This window comes from Rhea americana, unplaced genomic scaffold (assembly GCF_003343005.1).
Source record: "Rhea americana isolate MKP2758 unplaced genomic scaffold, rheAme1 scaffold_154, whole genome shotgun sequence".
Taxonomy (NCBI): domain Eukaryota; kingdom Metazoa; phylum Chordata; class Aves; order Rheiformes; family Rheidae; genus Rhea; species Rhea americana.
Window position 1 is genome coordinate 1,756,310 of NW_028185639.1, and position 24,663 is coordinate 1,780,972.

At 36.9% G+C, this 24,663-nt stretch overlaps 1 protein-coding gene across 2 annotated transcripts; it reads left to right on the forward strand.

Moving 5' to 3' along the window:
* Positions 1-387: 387 nt before the first annotated feature.
* LRRC27 (leucine rich repeat containing 27) lies at positions 388-22,187 on the forward strand. 2 transcript variants are annotated; one of them, XM_085299765.1, is made up of 6 exons: positions 388-714; positions 1,031-1,161; positions 4,091-4,149; positions 13,948-14,097; positions 20,074-20,317; positions 21,976-22,187. In XM_085299765.1, exons 1-6 carry the CDS (start codon positions 502-504, stop codon positions 22,124-22,126), a joined length of 948 nt encoding a protein of 315 aa, XP_085155891.1. In that variant the 5' UTR covers positions 388-501; the 3' UTR covers positions 22,127-22,187. The 2 variants fall into 2 exon arrangements, with proteins under 2 accessions (XP_085155891.1, XP_085155893.1); XM_085299767.1 differs by having other exon boundaries at positions 20,074-20,299.
* The last annotated feature ends 2,476 nt before the right edge of the window (positions 22,188-24,663 follow it).

The following is a 24,663-nucleotide window of genomic DNA, read 5'->3' on the forward strand; positions in this document are numbered from 1 at the left end:
GGGGGGGGGCGTCTAGCTGCTCTTCTAGAAAATTCCCGATGGGTTTTTGCGGTTGCCGACGCGGTGCGGCAGGCCGCCGGGACGGTCCGCGTTAGCAGCGCGGGAGGACAAACCCAGGAGGGGGCGAGGAGGGAGGGTGGCGCAGCGGCCGCAGAGCCCTTACCGCGGGTTGGAGACGGCGGGCTTCGCTTCCAGTTGTTCAGGGCGTCTGTATGTCAGTGCTTCAACCACACACGTACAGAAACCTGCAGAAAAAACAGCCACGGGGCCCCTCTGTGATCTTCCTTGTAATATATATAAAATCCAGAATAATTGCATTGTTTTCTCTCTTACATCACATAGCCCTAGGGAAAATCTGCAAATTAATAATAGAAGAAGCAGCTCGTTTGATATGTACTGTTTTTTCCTTTTTTTTTTTTTTTTGTTGTTTTTCTCAGCTCATGACTTGCCTTCAGTTGATCGATTTGATTTACTGAGTCGGTACTTCAGGCCTGCTGGCAAATGGATGACAGCTATTCTAAAGAGTTTCACGGCCATGGCGATAACTGGGAAGATGAATGTCTCGGAAAGAGAAGTTCATCTGGTCCGAGCTCGTCAGAAGAGATCAGGAACGCTGTTGAGGAGTGTTGGTCATCCTCATCAAATGCGCTGGATGTCAGTAGAAAAAACATTCAGCATCTTACTGAGGAAATATATAAAGTGCCCGACATAAAGGTGAGTAAATTATTACGAGTAGTTCCAATAGCCGTGGCTTAAGTAAGTGCAGCACGGAACATTTAAGGGTTCGTTACTTTTCAGATGAAAACTGAAAATCTGACCTATATTTTTTAATCTCTTCTTTAAGAAAAGGATCCTTATTAATGAAATCACTAGTATGTGTAATTTGTAGAGTTGTGTACCCTTCAACCCCCTTTAGCAATATTCTTTTTGTAAAAGCGTAGAGCAGTTTCAGTTTTCACGTTTAGCATTTTGCACACCAAGGAACAGTCTGTATATCTGTTTAAGACATATTTATGCTTTTCTTTATTAGCACTTCCATCTGGAAGGAAATGTCATATCAGCGATTCCTGAGGATTTATTTCAAAAGCTGTCCCATCTTGTTTGGCTGGATCTCCGGTACAACAAGATTAAAACTATTCCCCCTGGGATTGGCTACCACAGGTAAGATGCTGGTCATGTTGATAATTTAATAATAACTGTATCTTTCTTCTATTTGCATTACTACAATTTCTTTGAAACAGTAAGACTTTTATATACTTCTGTTTGGCATTGACCTCTGTTCAAGAGAGCAGTAATTAAGCTTTATTTAAAAAAAACAAACAAACAAAAAAAAAAACCCAAAAATGTTAGTGAATTTCTAAACTTGTCTTCCCTTAGGAATGTAAGACCTGTTACGCTTTTGAGATAAGTTTTGCACCTTTTTTTTCTACTATAGCTGATTCTATTTATAATGTTTTAAGAGAGATGAAAACTGGGACCCATAGTGCCAAACCTCTCACATTGCTTCAGGACAATGAGTGATAGTTCAGTCAATCAAAGAATATATTATCCGTTAATCTTTTTGGTGATTGTCTGGCATGCTACTAACTGCAGGAAGGATTAGTTAGCAGTCACTGCTGTACCCAGGTGTTGCAGTGAACCTAAAAAGCGCATTTGATCTTGTGTTGCCAGGATCACCAAAATTAACTCCTCACCAATTTTTTAAATGTCCCCGGACAGTTCCTTGCTTCTCACTACAAAAATGGAAGACCACAGATCATAATACATGTTAATGAACAAGAACAAAGAAAAGAATTTATTACTGGGAGGAGGAAAGCCCCAACACTGCGCAAAGTTAGCTTGCATTTATGGTTCTAAAAGATTAATTTCTGTGAAGTATGGGTAAGGAGGAAAAGGAGGCAACCTTTGAACAGTATGTGTTGCAGAATTTTCCAGTACAATTTCATGTTATTTTGTGATAAGGATAAGATGTCTAAATGTATTTTAAGATCATTTGTTCTACATGATTTGTTAACCATTATATATTCAACATTTGATTATGAAAATACAGTAAATGAACATTAAGCCTCTGAAAATGTCAAGTTTAATGATGTTTTTGTATCTTTTAAATACAGTTTTCTTAAATACTGTCAATCTTGCCCAATTTAAAAATAACTTTCCTTCCACATATTTTTCCATAGAGAACTGGAGTTGTATGTAAATAGTTTAGTGTGGTTTAGTATAGTTCATGAATAACATGATTATCATTGTATGAGTGGTTGAAAGCTTTTGAGATGAAAGCATTCTCTGTGTGCGCTTTCCAAGAAATTAATCTGTGTTGCTCATTCATCCAACATATGCTTTATTTTCTTTGTATTTGTCCCTTGACTTCAAACAAACCCCAGTTCTTAGAAAATGCTATCAAAAGTACTAATTATTAGTTAATTTCTCAACATTAGTGTAATTTTACTTCATTCCTATCACATGCCTGAGTGTGATGAGTATTTTAAGATGTTCAGAAATTCCATGGATGTTCTTGACTGTAAAGAAGCTGAAAGGGTAGTTTTCATTGAAAAGCAGAGACTGATTGAAACATTTTGCTAGTTAGGGACCTCTTCCATTGATGATCAAGTTTGTTTGAGAATCTTTTCCATTGATTTTAATAGATGTTTTGGTTAGAATTTGGCCAAGTCAACACAAAAACATCACCTCAATTGTGGAAGGGGTGTCCTGGAGTAGTGTGCAGATTTGGATTTTGGAGCATGGAATCCCTTTATGTTTTCACTTAGCTTTTCGCTCTCAACAGGATTGAATATTCTGCCTCAAAAATAATGATTGTGAATATGATGTTTTAATTTCTTGATTGAATTGAAATGTCTTTTCATTTGCAGTATGATGAGATCTCATATATGGCATGTGCAGTGCATTGTGTCTATAGTTTGATAAGTGGCGGATATTAAAATCTGTTTAAAAGAATGCTATTAAATTGCAAAATGAAGCATTCAAAAAAATCAAAAATTTTAGAAGTATGGATCTCTGTATAGTCTCTGTTTATATTAGCTTCCAGACCGTTACTTTATCTGTGCTTTTTCACCCAGTCTGGATGTTTTCTATTCATTCTTCTTCACGAGGTTTCTATCCCATTTTATTTAGAGTGATCCGTATCTTCATACACGTTATGCTTTCTTGAGAACTGGTTTGTAATGGGCTTCTTTTTCATCCTGTCCGTATCTGAATTTGTTCATTTGCTTCCTTGCTGCGTCTGAATATCAGTAGGTTTGTACTGCAAGGGGAAAAAGAGGCGACTTCCCTTCTTTTGGATGAAATGTCCGCTGTATCCTAAATACTCCATAGCTCAGAGGCTGATGGAGGCAGTCTGTATAACAGACTACATTTACTGTATACAGCAACTCTGGACATTTGATTTGCTAAACAGTACAAACTGTTTTCTGAGCACAGGCAAACTGAGATTTTTCAAAAACTTAGAATTTGTCCAAATGTTCACAAATTTTCATAGAGATATCGGAAAAATACAAATGTGACATAAATGCCTGATCCATGCTAATTTTTTAGACTTGTTCCCAAGAATGGGAAGACTAGAGCTTCACAAAAAAAAAATGTTGATACAATTAAATATAGATAGGACAAATTTCTTTCTAATCTCATTATCAAAAATGGCTGAGTAGTTTTAGCTCAAATTTAGCATGAGAAAAAGCACTCAACAACCCAAACATTTGAAGCTCAGCACAATTTTAACAAACAACTGCAAACAACTTGTTTATAATTGGAACAGTCAGCAGTTGTATCAGCCCTTACAGTGATAAACGAGCTTTGCAGAAAAAGACCAAATGCTAGATATTGAAATAGTATATAAAGGTTCATGGGTGTAAATGCAGACTTCAGATTGTCATACCAGAACAATTTAGGATGTGCCAGTCAAGTCATTTTCTAGCACTCGTGTTAGCGATGGACTAGCATGGATTTGCCTTGAGGGGTTCATTCTGTAGTAGGAAAAAAAAGGAAGAAAAAATTAAGGAGGAAGAATATTCTTGTGTTTCTTTTTACTTTAACTTCGTTTTTACAGTTACTACTATTTTCTCTTATTGCACAGGCAATTGAAAACTCTACTTTTAGAAAGAAATCCTATAAAAGAGCTACCCACAGAACTTGGTAAGTACTCACTTCTTTTCTGAAAGTCTTTCTTTGTATATTGGCCCTTAATGTTTAATTCTGTGATTAGGCTTTGGAATACATTAACATTTATCTAAAGAAAGATTGTTCTTAATTTATCATGAACGCGTGCTTTAAGAGGAAAAAGATAGATATGTTAAAACGTTAAAATGATTGCCTGCCTTGAAGTGAGAGAAAAAATTGTAATAATAACCTGTAGTGTTTCGGTCACAAACATTCAGCATTATTTCTCAGAGTGAGGCTGGAGCAAAAAGCATGCAAAAGTTGCAAGGACATGGCATGGCATCTGCCATCTGCATACTAAGACATGCTACGAAATGTGAGTAGAGCTGAGAACTTCTACAGGAGTTTCTTGCATTTAAAAATGTCTTCTCAGCTTGTAACTTAGATTTTTACTTTTTGGATTAGCAGTAACCACTTTAGAAAACAACTATTTCCAAATCAACGTTTCATAAGCAAAATAGAGCAGGTTGCCTGGACTCCAGGGACTGCCTGAGGCTGCCCCTCAGTAGCTGGAGATGAGACAAGAGTGAGTTCTCAGGAGGCATCCCCACTTCTTGCCCTTGCCATCGAAGTGCTGAGTCCAGTGGGGACTGCTCAGGCTGTCAGAGTCCTCGCAGCATTAGCTTTGATTTTTTTGTCTCATCCCTGTTTGATGTTCTCTAGAGTTTGAAGCTTCCTACTGTAGTACTGGGCAACTAACCTCCAAAGCTACATTTTGAGTCTAGCCTCTGTAACCAAGACAAAAAACTTGAACCAAATAAGGCCATACAATTAGGCCTAATTTTCTGTTGCTTATGTTGCAGATGTTCAGACTGCACTTTGGCAGGCTTGAACTGAGTGCTGCTTGTTGTTCCATATGTTTTTGCAGCTGCTTGTGCTAGACCATACGGGCTCATTGGACTCTGTTATATAAATTTTGACTTTCTGGTACTGCCTATGTAAAATACTGTGCCTGTCTCAGTCCCTGAAGTGACATGTCTACTAGTAAATGAAATGTGCCCATGAATGTTCCTGTGTTCTGAGGCCAACTGGTGCAGAATGACCTGTTCCTATACAATTAAACTGTCTCAATCTGGCAGTGTGCAAGCTCTCTAGTGGAACTTGATCTGAAGATTCTTGGTTTCCAAGTCATGCTCAGGAATTGCTTAGAAGAGACCTAGCTGGCCTGTTGGGAACCATTCTATGTAGTGATACAGACAATCATATTCTAAGGCTCAGGAATGTTGTGAGGTGCTATTGTGTTTGCTGTTATTTTATCAGTGCTTTATTATTCATGCTAAACTGTATGCAGGTGTACCCCCTCCTGCTCCTTGGGCAATGCATGAAGAAAATAACCAGATGCAGCAGTAAATACTCCTTCCTCGTAGCCGTGCTAGCCAAGAGACTACTTGTACCTTTGCTAAAATTTCAGCAAAAGAGGTTGCTGGTGTCCTGGTCTTTTTGCTTTCCCTGTAGCAGTTATTCTGGGGGGCAGCACTCACTAGTGGTGACTACATTTTCCCTTGAAAGTGAGCTGTTTATCTGCAGAAATTTGGAATCTAGCATTCTTTCATATCTTAAAGTGCTGCTCTCCTGAGAGTTAGTATTTTCCTTCCAAGTGTTAGTACGACACATTGAGAGACTTTGCCTGGTGCCCAGGAGGGCAGCCATCATCCTCTGAAATTTAACTATCTTTGTTTTCAGTCATTTAATCATGATGTAGCAAGGCTGAATCATTAAGCTATCTTAATAGAGGTTGATGTCTTAGCCAAGGTTGTGATAAGAGCAGGCATGTTGTCTCTGAGTGTTAGCTAGAAGCTTCACTTGACATGAATCCCGTGCAGGTAACATTCATTGCCTTTATTGAAGGACTACTTTGCCATGCCCAGTCCAAGGTCTTGTTCAATACTGCAGCCATTTACTGCATGGAAGAATGTTTACTGTATATGAGAGTGGTTTCCACCAGCAACATACATAACATACTATCTTCAGAAATTTGGGCACCTTTACTATGAAACAAGCCACTGCCTTTGTTCCACTCCCAAAGGGATACATTAGGGATATTGGGTTCCAGCTAGTGTTGTGCATGACCATACTGTGTCGGTCCTTGTATCTCTGTCAGACAACAAGGAATCTGGTGGTCAGTTAATGCTACACCAGGCATTTTATTTCACAGGACCTAGAATCAGGCTAGCTGAGAGGCCAGTCAATAGACCAAAAAAAGTTTCCGTTTTTCAGTGACTGTCTGATGGTGGTCCTCTTCCTCTAGATCTTCCTTCAGTTAGGCCTCCTCCCATCCTTTGGGATTTCTCTTTATGCTGTGTATAGAATTTCTCTGTTAGAAATTTTGCAGCTGGGTATCATTCCATCACAAGAAAATAGCTGTGCTGTGACAGAACTGCTGTGTAGGAGAATGGAAGTCCTAAGGGGGGCTGCAGTAACAAACAACTTTTAACAGATTGATTACAACACAAGCTGAAAGAGAAACAAAAGCCCCTACTGTGTCAACCTGGAAAACTGACAAGAAAATGGTTTGGACCAGTATGATGCAAAGGTATTTCTCAGAATTCAGGAGACAAGGTAAATCAAAGTGTATAGAAGGCAAATATTTGCCAACTACGGTTCCAAGGGGATGTGAAAAATAGCTAGGACCATGTATTTTATCCCGAATAAGAACAAGTCAGTAATACGAACTGCAATGAGCGTGGTCTGTCTGCTTCAAAAGGAACATTGCCTCTCATAGAATCGGTAAGGTTGGAAGGGACCTCTGGAGATCATCTAGTCCAACCCCCCTGCTCAAACAGAGTCACCCGGAGCATGTTAGACAGAGTTGCATCCAGGTGGGCCTTGAAGATCTCCGGAGAAGGAGACTCCACCACCCCTCTGGGCAACCTGTTCCAGTGCGCTGTCACTCTCACAGGGAAGAAATTCACCCTCACGGTCAGGCAGAACTTCCTGTGCTTCAGTTTCTGCCCATTGCCTGTTGTCCTGTCACACGGGACAACTGRAAAGAGTTTGTCCTCATCCACTTGACACCTACCTACAGGTTGTAGGGCTGCTTCCTCCTGCTGGGCCACAATCCCCTCTTGCCTTTCAGAGCTCTATGCTGAAATCATCCACAGCCAGTGTGTGGGAGGGTACAGACATGCTGCTAATCAGTTGACCTGGTGCCGTCCTCTGATATATATACAGAAGAAGAACGTAACTGACTCCCTCAATTCAAATGCTGTTTACTCAGATTCAGTTTACCTGTACTACGAACTCTACTAGTTGTTTTTTAGCTGTGTCCTGAGGCTGGGCTTATTCCTGCAGAGTCTATCTTCTAGGAGAATTATTTGAAGGGGAGCTCTGAACAGGGTATTGAAGCATATCAGTAAGAGTCCAGGGAGATGGTCTCCAACCACAGTTGCACTTAATTGCCTCTGAAGTCCTACAGTTGTGCATTAGGCTGCTGGGGAGGAATGTCTGACTTTTCCCAGGAAGGGAAAGGATAGAGAGCATGAGCTATTCCATTCCTTCTGTAAGTGATACAAACTTGCTACTGGGATAACTCTGTTGTTTCTACCCTTAGCTCAGTAGTGACTGAATCAGCATATATTTTTGATAATTTAAACATCCTTGCACCTCTCAAAGTAGAACAGATCACTGAGAAACTGGCCTTTTTGCAGTAAAATGGTTTCATGTAAAATGTTTCATGATTTTCTGGACAGATCTTAGATCAGGGCTCTCTTCTACCATAATACTTTAATCATTATGGGATTCCCAGGTGGATTCTGAGCTGCAGGGAATTCCTACCATACAAGATGTTTATCGGTTTCTCCTGTTTCACTCTCTCTATAGCTCATAGGTACCAGAAAAAGGATGCCAGCATTCTTGCTGTGTTTGAGGTTTTGTGCAAGCCACAGCACTTGGAAAAGAACACTGCAGGTTTTTCAGGGCAGGTTTTGTTGGGCAGCAGTGAAGTGGTGACAGATGGCTGGAGGCATTTGTAGAGGGTAGCTGCAGCCAGGCTTTTCAAAGTTGTGTATATGCTCATTAGAGCAGGTGGTGCAATGATCCTCTGACTGTGTAGGAGTGGCTCAAGCCATGCCAGAGTCTGCTGTGGCGGTTGTGCTTGCAGAACTTTCAACATAATTTGCATTAATAACTTGCATGCATTCACTTCAGTATTTTTAGCAGTCTTGAGGATCCTGGTTAAGACTGGCAGGATTATTGTGCCGGGGTGATGCTGTCCTACCATATGCCTTACCTTGGATGTGTTTGTTCCGTTGGCAAGCCTGTATGTCCATGACCTTGCTGCCTGCAGTGTGGTATATACAGAAACAGTAGAGCTGTCTCCCTAACAGAGAGCTGTGTGGAGGGTCCTGTGGAGGGTTCTGGAGAGATGGCTTGAGGAGTTACCACCTGACTTGTTCTCTTCTATGCCCCATGGAGCACCACGGTCAGCCTTGGTAGCACAGTGCAGGCCCTGGGGTTCCAGGTTATGCTCTGGTGTCAAGGGTGGCCAGCATGGGCCCCTGGGCTCTACTGAAAGTCTCGATGAAGAATAGCTATGTCTCTTGTCCCAAGATATTTTTAGTTTTCATCCTTAGTTTCAGCATATGTCTGTCCAGCCTTTTGTTTTGTGCATGAACTTCTAATGCTTACTTTGCCACAGAGAAGAGGAAGTAAATCCCCAAATTGGAGCTCAACCCTACTAAGTTCCTCTCAAGTGGTGCCAGGGAAGTTTCCCAGAGCCAGTTGCTCTGCAGCCCACTTTTGAAGGGTATTTTTGTAGCTGGGTGCTGGAGGTGGGTTAGAAGAGGGTGATATAGAATAAAAACATGTCATGATATGCAGCTTGCAGGGTTTATCTTTGGAGTGTTGGTGTAAAACAATTTGAGCCAGTCTTTGCCATGCCTCTGAACCATGGACCCCTTCTTTCCCCTACAGCAGCTGAGCTGCTTCAGACTTCATTCCTTACATAGTGGATAATGCAAGAGGTGGTCTAGCACTAAGGTTTGAACTGTAACTGAAGGACAGCATAGACATAATCCAAGGATCTGCCTTAATCCAGGTTAATAAGGGCTTTTTTCCCCTGCTGTGGACCTGTGCTTGTCAGAATTTTTAAGCCTCATGTATATCCCAGTCAGCCTACATAGTGGAGTTTCACCAGTCACGGAGACCTTGGGAGCTTCTCAAGCAGTCCACCTGGGAAGCTGGTAGAAGACTAGGGAATTGTGCCTGTGACACAGTGAGAGATTGTCAAAACCTGATGTATTTCCACAAAACAGTCATGTTTTGATAAGACAGCTTTTTCTGACAAAATCATATTTCTTGAGCTAATTCCCAGCCCACTCTTCCTCCCACCCTTCCCTATTGCTCTCTTCTCTGTACATTTGCCATCATAACCTCCTATATCAAGAAACAGAGTAGGAGCTAATGCTGACAGGTTTGGCACTAACTTTAATTAGTTACCATCCTGCAGTGACCATTCCATGGTTCTTTGTCTTTTCATAATCAGTAGAGCACCAACTTTATGATGTTTGTATTGTAAATAGCAGATTAAAAGTTTGTAATATATACTGARAGAAGTCTGAGGGGATGATGTATGATAAATTATCTCAGTTGTTAGTCTCCTTCTGTACTTTTTTTTTTAATTATTATTATTAATCTAGACCTGGAATGGATTTGCAACATTTACTTTCAGTTACTGAACATTTCTGTTAAAAGCTACCTGTTCTATGACATGTATAGTTTTTGGAAGAGGAGCTGAAGTTTGAATGATAACAGAACATTTTAATTTTTTACCTAGTAAACGTTTTTACTAGTTCATGTGATTTGTGTAGAACTGTCATTTATTCTGAAATCCATAATCAGAGATGAAAAACTTGTTGCCAGCCAACATGTTTCCAAAAATGATCTCTCAGACTTCACAGCGTGTACTATGTACTAGTTCAGCTAGTGCTGCATGGTAGCTGGAACTACCATGGATACTGCTGGATGCATGCATTCTGTTTCCAGATCTGCTATTGGCTTACTGAATAAGAACAGCTGAATTACCAGACTTTGAGTAAGTCTCCTCACTGTCCGTGTATTAGTTCCACATGCTGTTTTAAAAAAAACAAACAAAAAGAACCCTTTGAAGAATCACAGTTGGTGTTACACTATAAAATTTACTTAAATAACTTACGTAAGAGTGCTGAAAGGTAGAGTACCTGTTTGCCATCCTCCAAATGTGCGAGTTTTTGTGCACCACATCATGCGCTGTCATTGCATGATCTGTGAACTTACATATTCTGTGTAGTTCCCCTATTACATTCAAACCACGTTAAACTTGAATGATTTTCAGCAATACAAAATTGAGATTTCGTTTTTCTAATACAGAAGTTATCTGTATGATTAATTTTGATCATTTCTGTTTAAAAATACACTTAATTTTTTAAGACTAAACTATTTTAAATTTAATTGCATTCCCAATTAGTTCTTTACAAGGTACATTTTCAAAGCCATTTCTTTTTGATGATAATGTAGCTCTGTCATTTCTACGTTGTGTTTTATGATTATTTGAAGTAATTTTCTAATTTGTGAATCATGGCTGTATGAAAAGGCATGTTTGTAATTGTAGCTTACTTAGCAAATTTTTGTTTTTAGAATGTTAGAATGCATTCCATTTACTAAATCTCTAAACCATAGCATTCCTTATAATCAATGCCATATTGAGAGCAATCAATGTGGTTGTTAAGAGCATTGGGAATGCTTGTTTGTTTGACAAAAAGATATGCTCATATGTGAAATCTGTGGATATATTTCTTCACAAAACCAACAGCAGTAATTGCACCACAACATATTTAGTCTCTGTGCATTAAACATAGATTTTCAATTTTATTCACTTTTGTTACTCTAACATAATTATGTATACAGCACTGCAGATCTGTGGTATTTTTAGTTTGTAGTGAAGTTATTCCTCTTTTTATGCCTCTCTTCTTTTTTGACTAGTTTGCCTGCCTGCAGCGTTTCCATTGATCTGTGATGCCAAGCAACTCCTCTCTTTTAGACTTCTCCTTAAAGTTTTTCTCCTTCCATAAGACATTATGGAATGCTAATTCTGCACTATTCCCTTGTAAACAGCAAGAAGGTAATACAACCAGCATGTGCTACATGTGCGGTTAACTTTTCATCAAAATGTTTCCCTAGGGTTTTCAAACAATAATTCTTTCTGTCCCATTCCTGTTCAGTTTCAGTTTCTCTAAATCAATTCTGTTTCAATGTGAGTGTAATTTCAAAATAATGATTTAGACACAGTTCTGATTTTTCTCAGTTCTCAGTTTGAGTTTGAATTCAGCAGAATTCAAAATAATAATTATGATTAATATTTGAGAATTCTAGTTCTAAGTACAGTCTCTGCGAGAAAAAAAGTTTTACGTGTTTTCGACCAAGATTTGAATTGAATTTGCTTCAATTCCCAAGAAAGTTACTTTTATGTTGGTGCTCAGATGGCAAAATTTAATTTTTCTTACACTGCTAAGGAGTTACCAGTCAGCTCTGACCCTGTGGCTGATCAAAGATCAGGTGGATTAGAAAGAAAGTAGAATGTAATTGAAAATAGATATTTCTTTTAGGTGCATTTGTTCTCAAATTCATTGAAACTAGAACAGCTCTACATTCTGTGACAGAAAGAGGGTTTTGCGTTGAATCTTCCCTGTTAGTTGGGTATATTTTTATGTATAATAGGTTGTACCTACTCCTTAATGCGGAGAATCCATTTGCACTTGGATCTCAAGTTTTGCTTCCACGGGAAGGGACTGAGAAGGATCAGACAGTTTTCTCCATCCTGATGCTTGGAAGAATTCCTTTGTATTTACCAGCTTCCCAGAGAACCCTAGTACCTACTTCAGCTGCTCATTTTATTCAGTTATTTTCATGCTGGTTTTTATATTTTCTTTCTGTTAAGTGCACTTTGTTGTCAATATTGCTACAGTTAACATTTCTAGAGAACTGATGTCAAATGCAGTTGTTAATATCATTGTAAAATTTGTTTTATAACATTCCTTTCAGCTTTAATTACTGGTAATTTAAAATCAAATAACTGTGCTCTTAGTAATGTATTTGTCATTCCTGCAAGTAAGGTTATACAAAAAAAATTTCAAAGAACTAATGTACTGTAATGAATAAAACAGAAGGCAGACTCGCTCAGAATTCTAAGCAGTGAATTCGTACAAAGTGAGACAAGTTAAACTGATCTACAGTCAAGCTGTTCCTGAAGTTTTAAATTGTGATGCTATTAATATGTGGAAAACATATTCTGATTGAAAACAACATTGAAAACCTGAATCTAGTCAAAGATGCACTTCCTAAATAAATTATTATAAATTATGCAATTTAAAATAATGTCATGACAAAATACTGATAGCAGCTTTCTGTCAGAAGYCTGGTACATTTGTATTTTGAAAGATTTAACAGTAGATTGTAACTCAACTTTTTGATCCACATAAAAATACTCTTTTTTAACTCACTATTATTTCACTCTATAAATCTAGTCAGTAAGGCAAAACTGCTAATTCTATTTTATTTCAATGAAGTCTAATTTATTGGGGAAGAAAGCAGATCTAATTTCTGAAACTGATTGTGTGTATTTTGTGTTTTGTTCCCATTTCTCCAGATGACAAGCAGAATGTGAAAAGAAAGATGATTTCAGTGTTGCTAGTCCTTTTCTCTTTAAATGTGTAACCTGTGCAGCATATACTTTTGCTTATGAGAAAAGCAGGAGACTGAGGCAGGCTTGTGAGATACATGAGCTCATTAGCTCTTGGGAGACTAAAGATTTATGTGACTCTCTTGTTTGGTGTGAAGGGATGATAGCCCTTTTTTTCCCTGGGCAAGAATAGCTAACAGTGGGCCTGGGAGTCAGAAGTAGTATAGACTTGATAATTTCAGGACTAGAAAATCAGAGCAGTACACTAGAAAGACAAGAAGGAAAACTTTAATTCCTTTCCTTTTGTATGAATGAAATTAATATAGGGTAAAAACACTATGATCTATCAACACCACAAATTCCATTCGTTTATGAGTAGAGAGCACAAGAACAGCTACCAGGGAGGCTGAGTAGACTGTTTAGCTAAGCTATTGTGAGAAAGTTCATTTTGTCTTGAATGGGGAGAAAATTGGTTTACAAGATGGATGTTGCATTTCTGATCCAGTTCAGAGATTCATTCCTACATTGGGAGAAAGCATAACTTCTTGATAGAGAAGATGATAGCTTTAGTTTTGGTTAAAAGTAGCTGAAGTGATAAAATACTTTTGCATGTTTATGTCTGTTTGCATCTGATGCAAAATGTGGAACTGAGTTTGAGCTCTTTTTGAACTTCTTTTGCACAGAAGCCTCAATTAATCTGAAGGTGGTCTTAACATAGCAAATTTAGAATGTTAAAGATTTTAGCAGTTACTTTCAAGGAGAAAACAAACAATTTAATGTATCTGAGTCTAGTTCATATTAATTTCTTGAATAGCCTGAGATTTTGAATGAGAAATACAGCCCATCAGGAATTAGGTAATAATCTTAGATATTACAGTGTTTGTAATTCTATGCATACATAAAAGTATCAGTCATCATTATCTTTAAAAACTGTTAGACTTGGCCAAATAAATATGATAGTACAGAGTATCTTCATATGGAATAATGGTAGTCATCATAGAAATCATTATAATCACCATAAATACAAGTCATTCACTTTTGTGACTCAACAACTATATAAATCTGAATCTGAAAACTCTCTTGTCTTTCAAAATGTTCTCTAAATTGAGTCATTTTCACAGGAAATTTAACTTCATTGAGAGCCTTGAATCTGAGACATTGTCCCTTAGAGTTTCCACCTAAAGATGTCATACAGAAGGGATTAAAATCCATTTTGTGCTTTCTTCGAAATTCTGGGAATGGAAAACTCTGTGTAGAGCCAGCTGCTTCAGGTATGTTGGAAAGATGTATTTGTGTATATTTACTGTAATTTGTTTTGGAAAAAAGTGTGAACCAAGGAATACTTTCACTTCTAGCATTTTCACGAGTGACATCAGGTCTGTATCTGAAATGGATACTGACTGCTGAAATAGAAATTGCTCAATTATCGATAATGCAATCTGTATATTTTAACTCCCTAAGAGAAGGAGGGGTTTTGTTTTGTATAATAAGAGCAAGCCTTAATGATGTGTCATATGGTTAGAGAAACAGAAGACTTTTTTTCAGGAAAGGCAGTTCTTCAGAGTCAGCAGGAAAGAAGCGTGAACAGAGGAGACTGGGCAGTTTCATTAAGATGAAAAATCCCTCATCTCTATGCAGTTGACTTAAGAAGAATAAAGAGAAAAAGTATATAAGTAGATTATATTTTATAAGAAATTGGATATAGGGGCAATTGAGATATTAGGGAACTGAAAGAGAACATGTAATTAGCGTAAGACTGAAAAAAAGACAATATAGTACCCAGTTTAGAGGGGAAAAGGAGGAGGCAGTTAAATTATAGACAGGTCAGTGTAGCTTCTATTTCAGGGAATAGTCTGGTTCAGGTACTCAAAATACTGCAAATACTGAAGAGGTTAGTAGCAGCCTGACATAAATGACAACAACAAAATGTGAAGCTAACCTAGTTGCCTTCGGTGACACTGTCAGAGGCCTGGAGGAAGAGGAGAAGTAGTTGATGCTGACTGCAGCTGCACAGGAAGGGCTATTCCAGGTGCTAGAAATTGCTGAGGGTTGGCAAGTAATGACCTCTTGCTAGTGTGTATAATGCTAATAGATATCTTCCTGTAGTCTCCCGTTCAGAAGCCCCGCTATGATGCGGCATGCTCCTGCAGCATGTCAGCTAATTCTAAGTTGGTTGTAAAATTAGCTTTCTTGCTTTGTGTAGCCAGAGACTCAGAAGGCTTTAGTGGAGCTGGGAGCTGGTCTATTGAGGTCTTCAGCAGGAAGCAGAGATGAAAATATTTATGGAGAAAGTTCATTCTCTCTGCCTTTGTATCACAAGGAAGACAGGAAGGACAACATGATCAAATTTGTATACAATCTGAAGCATAGACCTACTTTTTGTGAAGTTTAGTCTAGTATATACACCATAATTAATTTTACAAACTAATTGATTCTGTACACCTACATATCAGAAGCTTGATGTTTTCTGTGTTTTCATACTGTATTTGAGCTCACTGTCTTCAAAGACCAGCACAATTTGTCCTTTATCTACAGATCACCCTTTATCCTTTTTTCTTTTCTCAGTATTGCAGTTATAAATTTATATTAGGAGGGTAAAATTTAAAAGTTGTCAGCAGAGATTAAAAGATGTAAAAACATTTGCATTATTTATGGTCTGATAGATTCCAGAAGTCATTAATAATGGAAATATTAGGCATAGTCCCACTGAAGACCTCTTTTCATACTTAAGCTTTCCTATAATGAAGCCTAATTACTATGGATGCCATTAATATCAGATGGGAATTAGGCATGTTAAAATGTGGCATCATTAAAGAGAACACAGTAAATCCAGAGGATGAATGAACCACTTAAAATGTTAAGCCATATGGTGAAATATAAAATCATCAGCTCAAAATACCATGATACTGCAAATGAATTCAAAATACTGATTTAAAAATAAAGTCTGTATATTTTTATTTGTCTAAATACCATGATTACTGTATGATATAATTGCAGAGCATCATGTGTATTTCCAGAACTTCACATGATTAGTAGTCTTTGCTTTAAGACTTTTTTTTTTTTTAATTCTTGTTTTGAGAAAAATTATATCCCAGCAGTGTTTCTGGCTTACCATGCCTTCAAACTTCACCACATCTCAGCATTATTTGTGAATCAAGAGTGAGTAATACATTTTTATATGTACATAGTTCTTCTCTGTGTTAGCAGTGCTTAATGTTTGTGCTATATTTTTCTGTGTTAGTGAACATTTATTTTAACATGCACAAAAATACATTTACTTACATTCTAAGTCATCAGGATCTCAGATGAGGTTCTAGATTTAGATATCATCTGCATTGTCCTTCTATGAAATAACTTGGCTTTTATACTCTCAAGAGGACTTCTTTTTATGTAACCTGCAGAAAGATTCACATGCTAGGATAGGGAACATAAGTAGCTTAGTAGATTGGTGAGTTAAACTGTCTTCTCTGAAGACCAACGTAAGGCTTGTTTCAGACCACAAATTTTGTTAGCTTCACACTGTTTCTGATATCTCCTCAAGAAGGGATCATGCTAGATTAGAAGAATTACTGTAGGTCAAGAGTGAGGTTAATTGGAAGGGCTGTGCTAGGAGGAAAGCCGAGCAGCACCTGCCTGCACGAAGTGTTCCTGATCCCTGCCTCAAACTATTATGTCAGAAATAATTTTGAAAAGATAACACAGTCATTGATTTTGTTCCTGGAAGATTCAGGCCATTTAAGATGCAGGATTGTTCTTCTAAATACAAATTAGTCTTTCTGAAAGTCTAGCCTTAGTTTAATGCAGAGGTAGAACCTTAAAGTTGTGTATTTCACAGAATTGGTTATGGTACAAGAAGCAGCACAGACCATTGATAAACATTGAGAAAGAAAATTAAGGATTTGTCATCTTAGCAAAGTAATCAGTGGCCTGTGGAAGTAGATGAGCTTTATTAGTGATTTTTTTAAAAATGCTAGCATTTTAAATACAAAAATATACACTATTCATTTAATTTCTTTGCTGCACCTTCTACAGCATCTGTCATGTTCACTGCTGCAGCATGCTCGTTTCCAAAAAGCACTGAAAAGAAAAACTTTAATTTGTGCTTAATGTAGTAGAAGCCTATGTTTTTTTCTGGACATAATGAAAAGTGTAGACATTTAATTGATATCTGCATCAAAATAACTTTGAGTTGAAATAGGGAAACATTCGGGAATGGACATAAAATGCCAAACACCTACCAGTAATTTTGAACAAGAATTAATGTCCCTCTCGGATTTTCAAAATTATGCCTTTTAGAAACCTTGAATGTGCTTATGTAATAAATTTTTTTCATGGCTGAAGTATTTTAGAATGATTTAGTCCAATTGAACTAAACTTTTCATAGCTTACAAGTGGACTTTTAGTTAGCAAATAAGTTATGCAAAGCTGAGGCAAAATATCTGTGCAGTACTGTACAGATTCTTACTCCTACAGATAATTAATTTTCCTGTTTACAATTAAGAAACTAATTAATCTTGTAATTTTTACCTAAAGGTAGCATTTTGAATCATTACCTAAAGGAAGAAGTTTAATAATGAAAGCATGTCTTTTTATGTTAGGTTAGAGATAAAACCCTAAATGCAAGAAAATATTATCTTAGAGAAAGCTGGCTAAGCATATTTTCAAAACAAATTCTGATACTAGTATTAGAAATATGGTAATCAACTGAAAGATTTTCTGGGTTTTTCTTTTAAAGAGGCATAAGCTATGAAAATAGATTATGTACCTTTTATTTGTGTCAGATTAAGCTGTATTATTTTCAGTAGTCACTTTGTATATTCAGCAATAGCAATTTAGAATTAATTACAGTTGATCACTCTAAGATACTATGTGAAGTGAGAGTTTTGTTTGCAAATTAGCAGAATTGTTTCTGACAATATTGTTTAAATTGTAACGTGGACTGTTACACATGCTTTTCCATTTGTTTTATATTTCATTTCAAAATAAGTAAATATATTTGAAACACTACAGTTGTTTATTTCTTTTAACTCCCATTTGGTGTCATGCAATTTTGCAGATGTTGAGGATTTTCTTAGTATTCGTCAAAAAATCAAAAGCATTTTTTCAGCTGATTTATGTCTGCATAAGAATGTAGCACTGCATGCTGTTTTTTAACTTTATGCGAACACAATAGAATCAGAGAATCAGTAAGGTTGGAAGGGACCTCTGGAGATCATCCAGTCCAACGCGCCTGCTCAGCAGGGTCACCTAGAGTGTGTTAGACAGGGTTGCATCCAGGCAGGCCTTGAAGATCTCCAGAGAAGGAGACTCCACAACCTCTCTGGGCAACCTGGTCCAGGGCTCCGTCACTCTCACAGGGAAGAAATTCCCCCTCGCATTCAGGCAGAACTTCCTGTGCTTCAATTTGACAAAATAAAATTATAAAATCCACTCTAGGACAGCTTCGTAACTTGTGTTACAGTGTTGTTTAATGTTAGAGAGTGGTGTATTTAAAGAAAAATAAATTCCATGGACTTTAATATTTAGAATACGTGGGCATGCACATGAAGTTTGGGAACCTTCTGTAATATTCAAGAGTGTTTTGCTCCCTCCCACATAGCCCATCTGTTCATGCTGGATGAAAGTAGTATTTAAGAAATAGTATATACTTACTTCATGCAGAGAGGATGACAACATGTGTCTTGGAATAATGCTTTTTCTCTTAGATGTGAGAAGAGGGAGATGAAATCCATGGCTTTTTTTCTGTAGGATTCGGGGAACTTCCTAAGTCTATAGTTTGTATAAAACCAAACTTTTGTGTGTCTTAGAATGTCTCAACACTGCAGTCAAAGGTGGGCTGCAGTACATTTAGCTATGCAGTTACTGTTGTTGCTTGGCAGCAGCAGGTCTGGGCTACAAACCTACTCAAAACAGTGGATGAATCCTATGGTGGTCAACCACTGCAGAGCTCTGCGTTATTATGGGTACACTGATCATTTACTTATTGGTAACTTAGGTTTGTCTACATAAGTGTAAATCATAATTTTGAGTGCAGCATAGATGTATCCTAAAATTAATCATCGTATGTAAATGTGAAGAATTACTGCATTAGTTCAGTTGTGTGTAAAGATTAATACCTATAAACAATTAATTAGAGATAATGCTAAGTTCAACCTGAGGTACCAGTTAGGATAAAATGCAAGCAACAGTAGAACTTTCATCAGTACTTTGATTCTTTTGTATTACAGTACATATTAAAATTGATTATGTTAAAAGATCTTTCTGATTTTTGACTCACAGATTGCATACAGGCACTGTAGCATATTAATGATTATTGTATCTCTGTCTGCTTTGCCTTATCCTATAATACATGGAATACATTTTTTTTGTATCGTGCATAGAACTCTACCCTTAGTTCAGTGAAACACAGTTCATGTAATATGTATTTATACCCAAATCCACAGTAAGAGACTGTAAATGTTGCACAGAACTGCAAAATGAGGTAAAAGTTAGCGTTATAGACACCCTTAACTTGGTCCTAGTATGTATAAGTATTACACTAGTCATAATTACCTGGATTTTTTTTTTCTTCTCAGAGTACAAAGTAGAGATAAGTGAGATTTTCAGTTTTTGTCCCCTACTCTCTGTGCACCAGAAATCATTGTTCTTCATACAAGGGAGAAAGTCACAACTTGAACTTGCTGAAGTCTGTGGCAAACTACATTTAGTTCCCCAGGTCTTGGATCAGCCCTTGAATGAGGCAGGTGCTCCTGTGGTGGTACCAGATTGTTCTTTGTGAGTCRTGTGTATAGAGAAAAGGAAACTAGGGACCTTCAATGAATAAGAGCATGGACTCCGGCGTGAGTATTTCTGCAAGGTGCTGAGGACTTCCGGCTGTTAAACTCAGAATAAGTCAGAGATATTCAGCACTTCACAAAAACGATTGCAACTTTGAATCAGCTTCCATGTAATGGAACTAATAAAAAGCTGGGTGAAGAGAAACTATGAGATGCATGAATTATGAAACCAAAGGAAGCCACTACTCTGCTTGCCTTTATCAGTACACTGTTGAGTTTTGCCAGAATAGATTGCTTCAGCATTATGAAAAATCTTTGAGGATAAAATATGCATTAAAAGAAAAAAAAGACTAACAAATCCCACTTCTGTTAGATGTATTGTGCAGGAAAATACTGTTCTGCTTAGAAAAAGTTTCTGACTTAAATTAACTGATAAATAGGAGTGTGGTAATCTCTTTTTAATTCCGATAGAAATGCCAGCTGTTGAAAAGCTAAACTTAACTGAATTGTTGCAGTCCAGTTTGGATTTATCGGATGAGTGGCCTAATGAAGAGGAAAAGCTAAGATTTCAGAATTTGAAAGAAGAAATTATAAAAAATGAAAAAGAAGAATTTCTCGCTAACCAACATTTTGCTGTACTTCATGATTTTACTGAAGTAGGGAAAATCCACAGAAAGAAAGAACAGCTCTACTCAAGGTCAGCTCATCTTTGCAGGTGATGATAAGTTTCACACAATGGCATACAATAAGTATCTTACAACTGCTGGAAAAAAACTGTGCATTTCTAATGGAAAATAAAAAAGCGTATTATATGTGGCATTTCACTTATGGTCAAATATGAATTTGATGGATAAATGGTATTTATGATGTAAGTATGTAGAAAACAAAAGTGAAAAATATTTTTTTCTCCAAAATTAAAAACTACTACTGATCTTTTATGTTTTCCTATTTACTTCCTTTTCCATTCCTGCTTTGGTAATTTTACTCTTGAAAAAACTTCCAGATCACATTATACTGAAAATCGGTAGAATTTGGTAATGGAGACTTAACAAAGGACTGAAAACTCCTGCAGATGTTATTTGTGCATTTCTAGTATATGTAGTATGGTTAATTAAGATTAAGTTAATTAAGATGTTTAAATGGAGGATAATACATGAAATTCTTCTGCATTTGCATGCAAAGCATTTGATATGCAAATCATATTTATGTGCAAATAATACAAACCATCTTTGGGAGAATTTGCTAGTGAATCCTTTCTGGAAAAGGGAAAGGAAGTATCTTTGTGTAAAGGAAAAAATAAGTATACTGAAAATTCTCTAAATTCTGTTTTTTGTCATAAGTATTTCCAGTATTTACCATGATGTCAATGATTTTTTCCCTCCATATTCAGGAAAACGTTTACCACTGTGTAAAAATTACTTCTCAACACTAGTTTTAAATGAACTAAAGATAACTGAACTTTTAAATATTGGCCTTTTTCATATTTCAAAAAAAAAAAAAAAAAGGAAAAATATATTTTCTGTGAAATTTTTCTTGCTTTCTGTCTTCTTCTTTTCCCTCCTTTTCTCCCTTCCTGCCTCCCTCTCTCCTTCTCCCTCTCACTCAGTGTCACTTGCAGCAAAACATCAAATAGTGTCTTTCAGTTGCAAAAAGCCTTATGCTCAAATAGCATGGAGAGGATAGGGGGAAATCTCCAATAATCAGTTATTTCTTGATTTAGGAGTTTCACTGAGTTTCCTATATATTATATGCTCATTATTATGCCTCTAGCTGTTCTTGCATGAAAAGAACCTGAAGGTGGCAGTCTGTCTTCACCATATGCCTCAGTGTAAACGTCTACTCTGAAATCTTCATTTCCTTACTTTTCATCGTAAATCTACATTATACGGTATATGTTGTATTGTCTTTTGATACTAATAACTCTCAGGTTAAGCTTTTCCTTTTTTAGAAAGCAGAGTATGAACAGAATAGAAAAAAAAAACTCTTAAGAATTTATGTTTTGTGCTTCCCCCACCCCCCAATAATACATCCTTGAGCTCAGCAGTACTTTTTATGAGGTAACTGATTTGACAAATAATTTAAATATGCTTTTGACCTTGAATATTGTAATGGCTATATTTAAATGAAATATACTACTCATATGCTTAGGCCATTGAGTTAAGATCCTAGGTTTTGAGGATTTACTGTGCTTATTAAAGAAAAAAAATACAAAGAAGGGCAAATAGTTTTGATTTTTGTATTTTCTTACTGTTTGGCAAAGGATAAGTAGTAGTTACAAATTTGCACTTTTGGATGTGTTTATCACCATCCTTAAATGTGCTCAGTTTTATACACATTATTTAGTTAACGTTATCAAACTGTTCATTTTAAAAGGAGGATGTCCACACAGAGAGAGTTTCCTGAGTTTCTATCCTATGATAAGATGATTCAGACCAAGCGAGCTGAAGTGTACAGATTGGCAGCAGCAAAGGAGCTGAAAGAGGAACAGGCTTTAACTAAACAAAAGAAAAAGCAAGTATTATAACGTCAATATTTAAAAGTTGTTATTTAGCTTCATAATAGATTGTCCAGATTACTGTTTATAATGAAAGAAATCCTTTTAAAAATTTTGCACTGCAAGTGGAAATAAAAAGAGTGCTTTTCTTTACAACATGGTGTGCTCCAAAGCAACCAGGTGAGATAATCAGATTTCTCTGATTTCTCTGACACGTGTTTACAGCTAGAGAGCAAGTAACTGCATATGACATGTAAAATGTGAAGTTCTTACACTTAAAAAAAAGTATATGTATGGAACAAATTTTGCTAGAAGAACTATGTTTTGTTTTTATTTCTGCATATTTTCCCGCCCCATGCCTAAATTTCAGGAAGCAATGCACTTATTACAGGCTACACTCGAGAAATGAGACTGAATATTAGTCCTAGTTTGTGTAATCAACATACTTTTGAGAGAGGGACAAAGATTTTACACTTTTATAGAATGGAACAACTGCTTCTCAGTGGAGCTCCTGGAAGCACAAGACAGTTTGGTTATGATAGGCAACAGTCTGGATTTGAGGGAGGACACAAAATATATCTGTGTGTTTCACTGTTTCAGATTGTTTGGTGCGCTTGTGTAGCGTTCCCTAGGTGTCAGTGCACTGGAAGAAAGGGGAAAAATGGCAGGAGAGGAGCAGAAACAAAGAATTCTTGTCTCCCACTTCCTGTCCATCAGTGAGAGAATGTGTTAGTTGTGGAGGAGTCTCTGTGCAGAGTCTCTGTGCCTAAGAAATCTGATATCTGTATGCTTGTGATTGGGCAGAAAGTGTTTGGACCAGTGCCAGTAAAATGAGTCTTTGTTTCTACTGTGCCTTATTTAACCAGTTTTGTGCACAGTGGTGTAGTGAACAGTGGGAATAAAGTTGAGCTTATACATGCTATGAACCATGCTACATTTTAATCTTGGCTGTATTTTTTCAAAAAGAAATCTGACTGACCACTTACCTTTATTCACTCTCAGGTGAGATGTTCATGCAAGGGAAGCGTTCATTTAGCTTTTCATCAGACTTCAGTGTGACTGTTCTTTAATTTTATGCACAGTTTTAGAGGCCTTACAGAAAATATTGGGAAGACTTCAGGAATGAAGAGGCTTTGAGGAGAGAATACAAAACAAAGATTGAGGGCAATGTATATAGTTTATTAAAATAATAATTTATTTGGCATTATTATAGTTGACAATTTCAAAAAGACATTGGAACTGGAGGAACAGAATTATTCCAACTACATATCAGACAACAGTAGGTCAAGGAGAAGTAGCCTGAAACTTAGGACAGAAACAAAGAACAATTGGAGAATCACTGTGGATGTCTGATACATGTCATGTATTGTTCAGCTGTATATGACTAAACATGCAAACAGGCATACTCACATTCACCTCTTAAAAGTACAACTTTAAAAATTTGATATAAATTAATTTTTTCAGAGATGAAGAAATGCTTCAAGAATGGCGAAGCCATACAAAGTTGATGAAAGAAAAGAAAGAAACATTGATTAGATTTTTACCTGCAAATGCAGATATGGTATGTAACAGAAAATAGCAAGGTAGCACACTGGAAAAAAAATCCATTAATGAGACTTTGATTTACTTTTTTTTTTATATAGACCATATACTTAAGATTAACATTTCTAGTGACTCTAGTGTGACAGAGAGAAGAACAAGATTTTAAATGCCAGCACTTTAAAAGTCTGTGGCTTTGCCGACCCTTTTTCAAATATCTATGTGGACTAGAGCTGCTGCGTGAAGTGCAGCCCCATGTGCAGTGTAGGAGTTGCTAGATCCTTCAAGCTGCTATTCAAAATCTGTAGTAGCTTCGATCATCAGGCTGCCTGGAGGCGTTAAAACAGAAGTGCTTATGTTTAAATATGACTTTTTAATTACTGAACGCCTCCARTATGAGGTGTTGCCTCTGCCAAACTGAAATTGAAGTGGGTTGGATTTTCTGGTTCTTCCAGGAGTTTGTAAATGCTGGCATACTGAAGGAGAGGACCTCACCTCTGGTGACTTTTCCAAAGTAATAAATGGTTAAAACAAAATCTCAAGCTATGCCATTATTTTGCCATTATAATGTCATTTATTACATATAATATTGCAAAAGATGAGATGATGAATACACATGAATTTTTCAGTGCTTTGGTATGAAAATAAAGTGTGACATAGATACTGAGTAAGGCATTTAGAAGTCATCATTTGAGGAACTTAAAATGCTGTGAAAGCATTTGTCTTACTGTGAAGAATTCTTTAATCTCAGTTTCATGATTGCTATGCATACTACTTTTAAACTTAAAAGTGTGGAAATACCCAAGTTTGTCTGAAATGTCAGTAGTTTTTTAATTAAAATGAGTTATATCCCTCAGCACCAAGAAGGGGATTTACTTGGGCTGTTTAGTGTGTTACATTTTATTAATATGTACTTAGGAATGACTGGTGCTCAACCAGTAAAAACAGACCTTGTATTACAGATTACAACTTCACTCTTCTAGTAATATGGGAAAATTTGCAATTCAAAATCTCTGACACAACCAAAC